Genomic DNA, 10,516 nt, shown 5'->3' with positions numbered 1-10,516 from the left:
GACAAAGGATTCTAAAGTTTTTGATCGGACAAGACCAATTGTAGGTAAATTATATAATTTAAGAGCGATAACTCTCGAATGACTTAATCATTATGGCTGGTTATCGAACTTGTCTGTGTTATTTGTGCCCATACACATTCTGCCCTAATTTGGTGATCATTAGACAAAGGCTTTTAAAGTTATTGTTCGTACAACATACTAGACGACTCCCGCCCGCCACAGGTAACTCTAAAATACGCCCCGTTCTATGAACGAGTGTTTATAGCTGCTGTTGCTGCTGCTGCTGCTGTTGCTGCTTCACCTACCTCTACCACTATAACTACCACTACTACTACTACTACTATGACTGCTACTACTAATACTACTTCTACTAATACCACCACCACTACCGCTACCGCCACCGCCACCACCACCACCACCACCACCACCACCACTACTATCACTACTACTACTGCTACTACTACCAACTGCAAGAAAAACGAATTTGTCAAAAACTTACCTAAAAATGACATTATCGTGTACAACGCATTGAATCTTACTTACTGTTGTATGACGGTATATTGATATGTACTCATAAACAAATATTTTTTAAACTGGGAAACCATCATGCGCTTTTTTAAACGGGGAAACACAGAGGACAGCAACATGATTGTTGCGATTATTATTTTAATCATGAAAAGTGATGTATTATCGGCTTCCTACTAGCTCGCATTGACGATTCTAGGATTGTATTGCGGAAATACTGTATTTGCCGATTTTGGGGACCAATCACCCCTGAAACCAGTGGGGCGGGGGCATGGTTACAATTGACTGGTGCATAAATATAGATCAGACGCAAAATACTACTTTTTGTTTGTTATCTTGATATTGCGCATTTATGAATTCTTCTTGTCGAGATGAGCTAATAAGCGTGAGTTTTATTTATATAACTCAACTTTCATTTGAGATTTCTGTGAAACGTTTCCCCACAAAAAGCAAACACTGATCATGTGTGGGGATTTTGAACAGATCACAAATGCGCAATTTAATTCAATATTTATTCTAGGTGATGCAATTGTCTGAAATAGAAAATCACTGACGGCTGATAACTGTCAGATAAATTTGGGTTAATCGTATACGTCAGAGGAGTCATAAAAATTATTGCAGATATCAAGACTATATACCGAGTTGACTCGCTTAATATTTGAATTATCATTGTAATGTCTATTAATAAATATAAAAAAGCTATCATATTATTGTTTTGATGTGAATCTAGGCTAAATATTTGCATAAAATTTCGTATATTGCGATATTTTGCAATAAAATGAAGTGGGTATTTGTGATTCTATATTTATAAATTAGCTTTCCCATTTTTATTTTCGTCTGTCTATTAAAGACTCTTTCACAATTTTTATATTGGAGACTCTCTTTTCAAACTTTGTTAGCTGATTTAATTTTGTTACTTTTATCAACAAACACCAAATAGCAAATACTCAAGCTTAATTCTTAACAGAAAAGTATCATTTTTAGCCTAAAATCATTCAATTTTCAATAACGTAACTAACGCTTTTCGTCAAAATACAGCATTTGCTGTCATAGTTCCCCTTATCTGTTAAGAGAACAGCCCTCATTTGAACTTGTGATAATGTTAAACATTGTAACAATTATTTTGTTCATATTTCATATTTTCCTTTGTATTTTAGCTCTTATAAAATGAGAACGATCGAGCCCCTCTAATATATCAGGTGGTTATCCCCACCGTCGTTGCGTACCGTATACGTATAGACTACAAATTTGTTCCGAATCCTTTTATATAACAAGTATATATTTATGGAGTATGCGTACCAGTTACGGCATCTGTTTTAGTTTCAGCACACGACGTACCCATTCGGAGCACCTTGGCTATTTTCCATCGATTACAACGTGGACAATGGCCGAGGTGTTCCGAATGACCACGTACCCAGGGGCGGACCCAGCAATTAGACAGGGCTTAACTTAGGGGGCGCAACCTTTTGACATACGCCCCTACCTTAGAACCGAACGTATATGGCATAATTTATTTGCATGTGGTTTAAGGTTACTCCCTCAAGAAAATTTTAACAATTTGTAGTCGAAAATGGTGCATTTTTAGCGTATTTTATTACTTTTATCTCTCCCATATTGAAATAAAAAATAAACTTGGACGATTCTAGAAGGTGCGCGTGCCGGATGCACCCCCTCTTAAACCGCTAGTGGTACCAATCTTTAACGAAATGAATCCTTTATACAGAAAACTATCAACCACAATGGGGGGTTCAATCTTGTTGATACCCATTGCAATATTTTCAATTAGTGTTTTGTGATATTTACCATCATTATTTTTAGCTTATTTTGTACTGTTATTTCTATACTGTATTTCTTTATGTCCGCTTACCGAATGCCCTCTAAAGTGATCATATAAAACAGGAAAGCAAAACAAAACAAATCTTAAAGAGTCTACTTAAAAACAAAGAAACAATACAAAGACAATTAACAGTGTCTTTCATCTGATTGTGGTCAACAGGAAGCTTTTATCCGGGAGTGCTCAAAGACGAGCGTTCTGTTGATGGAGGTTATAAGTGGCGTAAATCCCCGGCAGATGTGCCAAAGTTTTTCGCTAATTCCCTGGTAAAATTCCGTTCACTGTTCAAAATACCCTTAAAGACTTGTATAGGGTTCCTACTTTCATTTAATTGCGTATTATAGAAAGCTGAGATGGTAAGACGTTACGAAATGTTAATGGACTACGCTTTACATTACAAAGCAAGCCACAGAATTCGATCCATGGTTGCGGATCATTAGTTCGGAATTATATTGACGAACGTTGATTTTAACTTCCGTAAACTAGTAAATATGCGTTATGTGATCTTTAGCAAAGACCTACACTATAAACCACTTTCTTTATTTAGCTCAGACGGAAATTTGTATTGTGTGGATTTTTTTTATCGTGCTCATGTCAAAATCATTGCCTAACTTTTGACAAGAATATGCACAAACAGAGATTCCTCTTAGTATAATAACCGTGTCAATTGAAATGCCAATATGTATACATTAGAATACAAGCTACACTTTCAGGCAATGAAATTGCAGAAAGGCAATAATTGAGTACCAGGCTTGTGGCAGTAAATGAAGTTGCGTTCAATGTCACTTAAATGACCTAAAGTAAAATCGTAATAATAATGAAAGGCTCTTTCACAACGCTCACTCCGCCCATTCTTAATCATTGATATTTTACTTCATGTCGTTTAAGCATTACTTTATAAACGATGTTTCAAGTTTTGGCAATTAGCAGTTTTAGTGGTCAACATAACATTTAGTCCAATAAGAAGGGCAGTGTTTCTCAAGTTCTACGATACATTTATTTCAGTAAATCAGCAGTCAGCCGTTATTGATTTTAATCAGGTGAAGCGGTAGATAGAAAAGAGTGGCTGGTCAATTTGGTGGATAGTTTACAAAATATTATGTAGACCATTCAACAAGTATGCACTATCATAAACTCAGAGTTTATTATCCTACTGCGTATATATATACTATTCTTTAACTTTAACTGAATATTTTATGAATGGTTTTAATGTATTTCTTCTCGTAAACTGAAGCGAGTGTTTTGGTGTAAGTTATCGTTGCATGACGTTTATATAAACGATACAATTGTTTTTGCTGCATCTCTTTGAAACGGAAAATAAATACATATACACACTGTGCATTATCCTATTCAATATAAACTTTGCTCTACAGCACAACTTTGGCAATTCATGTAAAAATTCACAACAGCACCCACGTCTATCTGTTTGTCTGTCTGTCCGTCGAAGTGTGTCTTTCTTACTGTATGTATGGTTGATGTCCGTCAGTTCTTCCGCACCATGTCCCTGTGGTTATACGTACGTACATCCATGTGTGCCTTACTGTCTGTCTGTCTGTCTGACAGTGTCAAAACTGCCCTTTCACTCTATATAAGTTGTTACCACGGGAAAAAGTAAACACAAGCAAATAACTATTTTGCAATTTATGAGCTGTTTCATATTGTAAACAAGGCAGTGGGAACTGGGAAGACCTACGGTAATGTTTACAAATACTACCACGTCACATGTGACCGATTCACTTTAAAATAAAACCCGGTTATCCTTGAATAATATCGTAATCGCAAAAATGAGTATGCGACCTTGACACACAACAGCGATAGAGAGTTTATCATTTATATTTTTATCACCACGCGATTGTGGACGGAAACCCGGGTTGTGATGGGTATTTAAGTAAGCGCGCTTTGTTCAATTTCAAATATTGTGCGTAAAAACTCCATGAGTTAAGAGCAGATGTTAGTGTCGAAGACAAAGACTTGTAGCTTTCAATCCTGATAATTGGAAATTGTGTATTCATTGTTGCAACAAAGAACGCTTTGTTAAAGGAGGATTATATTCACATGATTTGCAAGGTATTTATATATATTCTGTTATGTGAAGCATATAGTTAAGCATTTTCATGTTGTAAGTTGTTTGAATATTTTATTTAACAAATAATATATATTTCAATTTTTGTTTATGTTTATTGGTACTTCTTGGTCTAATAATACATAAAAATATTTCAAATTTTGGTGTACTGTTTAGTATGAAACAAAGTCAACAAGATTATATTATACATGTATTTATATGTTTTTCACTATATATTATTTTAAAAATAATATATTCGTTCGTTATAATTATACGAAGCTGTAAGGCTGTGAAACCCGTTGTAATTAATGATTTTATTGGAATTTGAATCCAACTAACTTTTGAAAGAGGCACAATCTAGGTTTCACTGTGTGGATACAATTTTTAATTTGAATGCATTATTACTATCTAACTCAATTGACTTTAATAATAAAATGTATATGATATAGTATAGACAAAAATGTAGATAGTGATTATATATCCAACTCAGAAAGGATACTATTTTTAACTGTACATTAAAGATAGTTGTTATTGTTTTGGCCATTAAAGTCAAATGACAGAGTTAAAAAAAAATGAAAATGCATTAAAAAAATAAAATAAATGCATCTACCAAGTTAAAACCCTTATTTTGCTCTTTTGAAAATATGAGAGTATGTCTATAATAAAAGAATCATGTTAATATATACATTCGGATGTTTAATATTTCGTACAAGTTAGAATAAATAGAGAAATTGGGTGAAATCAATTAATCTCACTGAACATTATGACGTACGATTTATCTGAACCTTTCTTGTAAGTGTTGATATAACAAATACACGTCAACATAAGTATTATCCTCTCGCCAATGTAGGCATTTATGGTTAGATGTAACCTTAGCAGGCCAATAATTGAAAATGATCTGAAATATCAATACCAACTGATTCGAATCTCCTTCTAGTTCGCTTTATTCAAATAGAGTAAATAGGTTAAACATTGTTAACAACTCTTTCAATTCTCGATGAAGATCACTGAGTTTATTTAAAGTTATTAAATGAAGAGTTTCACGTATGTGTCAAATGTGTGTTTGATTTGCATTGTAACTTGAATCACGATTTAAAATAACACAATTTTACTGCGATTGATAACTGTTGTATAAAAGTAATCCCCAAAAGACGCTAAGTTGAATAGTTAGATTTGTTGATACCCGGTTTCCCATAGTAAAATATACGCTCAATAGGGTTTGGTTAGCTGATTACGAAAAGGTTAATCAAAAAAGTGACCATTTGTTTTGGTATTATAAACTAGCGGTGCTAGAGGGGGCGCCGCCCCCCAAATAAATAAATAAATAAATAAATAAATAAATCGCCCAAGTTTACTTTTTATTTCAATACAGGGGAAAACAGTAATCAAATACGCACAAAATGCTTCATTTCGGACTAGAAATTGTTTTAAAAAATCCCCCTGCCATCATTTTAAACAAGTAAAGTCCGATTTTGACAGAGGGGCGCATGCCAAAAGGTTACTGCCCTAAGTTACGACCCCTCTAACGTCATATTCTGGATCCGTCCTTGATATTTATAAGGTTGTAATGACCACAATAATCGATCTTCCAGACTAGCTGTCATTCAGATAGATGAATAATTGTATTCGGTCTGGATATGATTTTAATCAGATTGAGATGAAAATAGACCTTAAATGTTGTGCTTTTCAATATTGAAGGTTGCACACTAAATATGTCCTTATTCTATTTAGTTCGGCAACTTTAACATTATATTCTTATATTACTTTTAAAATGTGTCAAAAACAGGGGGCATGACAATCTCGCCCATTGAGGACTGGAATACCTTAAAGCTGCACTCTCACAGATGGACAGTTTTTACAACTTTTATTAAATATTTTTGGTCTTGGAAAGAGCAAAGTTTGGCGTAAATATCTGCCAACCAATGATAAAAGATTGCTAACAAAAGGTCAGATCGCAGATTTTCATATTTCCGTTCAAAAATTAATGTTTTATGGCTTAAACCGTTGAAGAAAAAGGCATAAAACATCATTGTTTGAACTTAAATACATAAATCTTCGACCTAATTATCTGTCAGCAGTCTTATATAACTGTTTACCAAGCATTTTTGCCAAAAAAATGGCTCTTTCCAAGACAAAAAAATAAAAAAAAGTCATCAAAACGTTCAATCTGTGAGAGTGCAGCTTTAACGTACCATAACATTTAAAGTACCCTAAGCTTAAGATTTACGTTTAGTGTTAGTCTTAAACGGTTTTGTTTTCATTGCCACCTGTACATATTAGTTCTAAAGTCAATAGTTCTGACAATAACCGGACAAAAGGTGAATTAGAAACCACTGTATTGTAAGTCAGTATTTATGTATATGCTTATCAATTAATAAAATCATACATTCACACTATTTTACTGTTCACAAAGATCCTAGGGGTACTTAGGTCTTAATTGAACACTATTATGCATGAAAGCATATGACAGCCGGTAAAGAAAGGCTTGTGTATTGTTTCATTATTCAGTGTATTCATTGTTTCATTTGATTTCTGTTTTGTATTTGTAAAATGTTAGGTAACATTATACCCGGACTATGATTATGGACGAATACTAATTTGCTACATAATTAACAAAGGGAAAGCTTTTGTTTCAAACCTTGACAGTGACATACTTCAATATAAAGGTATAAACAATAACATGAGTACACAGTTCATCTGCTTCTTAGTAACGTGTTTAAGACCATAATATATAATTAATCTTAGGATAAACTTATTAAAAATGTCAAGAGGATAAGAACATCGGATTAATCCTAGATTTTGGGGATTATATTTATTCATTATTAGTTAATCTGCCTCATAATTAATTCAGATCTCATTCAGGGCATTTTGGCCAAAGAGGTGAGTGCATTAATTGTACCATTCTTCTATCTGTTTAAAATATTTTTCAATGAAATGAATCAATTTTCAAAAATTCAAAATAGGCGCTAAAATGTTATCAATGTACGTGACCCTAGATAAAGGGTCATATACCGAGCGAAATATTTGCTTAATTTGGGGCAACAACTTGAGTTCGAACGGAAATAAGTGATTAGCAGTGTCACTCAAAGACGTCTTGTGGTTAAACGAACACACATTTTTTAAAGGATTTACTTCAAATTTTCTAAAATTGTGCAACGCCATAAATCTCGACTGGTTTTGGGGGATTGATTTGGTTAATCTTATCTTTTCATGAATAAAGGTGTAATTCACTTGAACATGAGGTAATTTTGAATTTTGCGTGTTTTATTAGTTTCAAGCATTCGGTATATGAAAATGCGCGCTAACGTTGTTGGATATAATTTTAAAATGCATTTATTCCCTGTCAGCGTAGTTTATCGTCGTTTTATTGTTTAAAATGTTAATATTAATATTAAATGTAGATTCTATGGAAATATCATTAGTTTAGTCCTAACTATTTTCATCATAAAATACTAGTTTTACAAAAAATGCATACAAAGTCCAGTAATTCTGACCAGAAATGCTTGAAAAACGTTATAAGCAGGACTGACGTTTTGTACATGAAGTTTTTTTTTACTCTTATTCATTTTTGAAATGTTATTATAATTGAAAAATAACTCGATCACTGACCCGCCCGTAAGCAATTTAATTTTTTTTTATGACAAAACAAAATTAATCGTAGCCACAGAGTTCAACGACGTGCACTGGCATCCACATGAAACGTTTAACATTGACTATTTTATCATTTCAGACGCCGCGCCAGCAATGACAACGGAGATAGAGCTACAGCAGAGTATATATCCCCTTGATCGCCCCACCCCTAACGGACATGTCTTCACCTTTCCCCCGCTTCCACAACATGGCCTCAACAGGGCCCTCCTCGCCACAGCGCCCTTTATCGGCAACGAGACGTTATCGGGAACGCGTGTTGATGATGTTAACGGAAACCTTGCGGAAACGCTATCGCCAGTTCCTTTGACGTCACCTACGGCCACACTAGCCATTCAGTTGCCAGAGGACGTTCACCACGATCTCGCGAAGTATCTGAGTAGCGGAGATAGACAGGAACTGAACATAAATCAGGCAAATGTTAATTCATACTTGAATATTGCAAACAATCTGAATCATAAGAATCTTAAAAGGATCTGTAATCATTTTCTCAATGGCAATGACTGCAAAACTCGAACGTGGGAAAACAACAGCCGTATATGTAAGCTATGTTTGAATGTACATGATAAGCATCCATCGAGCACAAACAAGGCAAGTGTTGGCACAAATCCTCGAGTGCCGTCCTATGAGATAATGTTCCCAAAAGATGTCCACTGTTCGAACTCACATAAAAATGTTTTTGTAATGGACATTCGAAAACATAAAGAAGTTCATAGAATCGAACAGAAGAAGGTCACGAAATTTGGTGACAGATTTGCAGTTTGTGCCGCATACGCTAAGAAATGTCCGTATTTATTCGTATCTGGTGGAAACGGCAAAACAGACCGTTCATTATTTAAATATGACGTGGTTGAAAACAAGTGGTCACAGTGCCATCATCTTAAGCACCCGAGATCGAAGCACGTAATGGCATTCGTTCAGAACTGTGTCTACATCATTGGCGGACAGGAAAGCGCGTCTATCGAACGATACGAACTGGAAAACGGCCATTGCTCGGAACTGAGGCCCAATCTCCCAGTACGCGTGCATTGCGCCGCTCATGTCGTGTATAACGACAAAATATTCATTTTTGGCGGGAAAACGTTACGAAACGAGGTACAAATTGTGCAATGCATTGACACCAAAGCAAACTCAACTAGTCGACTTTCTGACCTCCCTTTCCCGTGCTCAGGGGGTCAAGCCATTGTTGTCAAAGACAAAATCTACCTAGCAACGAACCATGGTCACATGATCAAGTACGACCCAGAAACGGGCCAATCAGAATTGTGTTCACAGCAACCTTACAACCGGAAGCACTTCGTCATGTACGAGAAAAACGGGTACCTGCACATATTCGGAGGTGTTCGGACTGATGGAAAAGTTGAAGAAGAGGGGACAGTGTACAAATTTTGTCCTTTAGGGAACGAATGGAAAAGGTCAGTGTCATTCGGAGTCCCTTTGCCAATACATACAAGTTGCACCATTGTCTACCCAAAAGAATGCCCTGTGACGCCTTTTAGAAAAATGTTTGGTTATTGTTGACAGAATGGCATTATGTGCAACAAGTAAACTGTTAAGTGCTACATTTAAGGTATTTTATAAAGGTCATTCAGCTCATTGTCTGTCATGCAGATAAGAACAATTTTGCTATCACTTGAACCATATTTGTTGTGGAATGTTCTGTGATTGTATTATCAGATATATTATTTCATTTTGTATGACACTGTTCATTATTTATAATTTGTCTCTAATCATATTTTTGATATGATATCGCTTTAAGCATTTTTTGTTATAAATTATTGCGAAATGTGAATTACCTAAAATTACAAAAACATAGCTAGTCAAAAGTCATGAAATGGCTTTCATCCATAAACAATATTGCTGAAAATAGAATAGAACAAAATCGACGTATGATTATTTATGCTAACGGCGTTGACTACGACAACAACAATAAGAATAACAACAACAGAAACAACAAATATCATCATCATCATCAACAATAAGAATAACAACATCAACAAAAACAACAGAAACAACAAATATCATCATCATCATCATCATCATCATCATCATCGTCGTCGTCGTCGTCGTCATCATCATCGCATCAGCATCAGCATCAGCATCATCATTGTCTTTTTTGACATTAAACTATGCTTATTTGCCAAAGACATTCATTACAACTATTATCATTGAGCTTATTTTGTGTATTTTAATAATTCTATGTTTGCTTTTTTGCTATCTGGGATATATATGTCTTTCAACTTGAAATAAAATTTTGAAAATTGAAATGTTTCCTTGTATTGTGACTGATATCATGGTATAAATTTAGATATTTTGTCATAGCGATTATTGAAGTCCGAGTAACGTAAAATGGGTTTCCAACCTTCCATGAAATATTTGGATACATGGGTTCCCAACGTTCCATGAAGTAAATTTTAATCATATCTCGGATGAAAACCCGACTAAAC

The 10,516-nt window shown here is 34.7% G+C and overlaps 1 protein-coding gene across 3 annotated transcripts; it reads left to right on the top strand.

Moving 5' to 3' along the window:
• Positions 1 to 4,212: 4,212 nt before the first annotated feature.
• LOC128236408 (uncharacterized) lies at positions 4,213 to 10,336 on the top strand. Of its 3 annotated transcripts, none has more exons than XM_052951255.1 (2): positions 4,213 to 4,426; positions 8,152 to 10,336. In XM_052951255.1, exon 2 carries the CDS (start codon positions 8,166 to 8,168, stop codon positions 9,588 to 9,590), a length of 1,425 nt encoding a protein of 474 aa, XP_052807215.1. In that variant the 5' UTR covers positions 4,213 to 4,426; positions 8,152 to 8,165; the 3' UTR covers positions 9,591 to 10,336. The 3 variants fall into 3 exon arrangements, with proteins under 3 accessions (XP_052807215.1, XP_052807216.1, XP_052807217.1); XM_052951256.1 differs by lacking the exon at positions 4,213 to 4,426 and adding an exon at positions 6,929 to 7,301; XM_052951257.1 differs by lacking the exon at positions 4,213 to 4,426 and adding an exon at positions 7,382 to 7,663.
• Positions 10,337 to 10,516: the final 180 nt, after the last annotated feature.

This window comes from Mya arenaria, chromosome 6 (genome assembly GCF_026914265.1).
Source record: "Mya arenaria isolate MELC-2E11 chromosome 6, ASM2691426v1".
In the NCBI taxonomy this organism is placed as follows: domain Eukaryota; kingdom Metazoa; phylum Mollusca; class Bivalvia; order Myida; family Myidae; genus Mya; species Mya arenaria.
The sequence above is the reverse complement of the archived record's forward strand: the minus strand, read 5'-3'. Positions and strand labels throughout refer to the sequence as shown.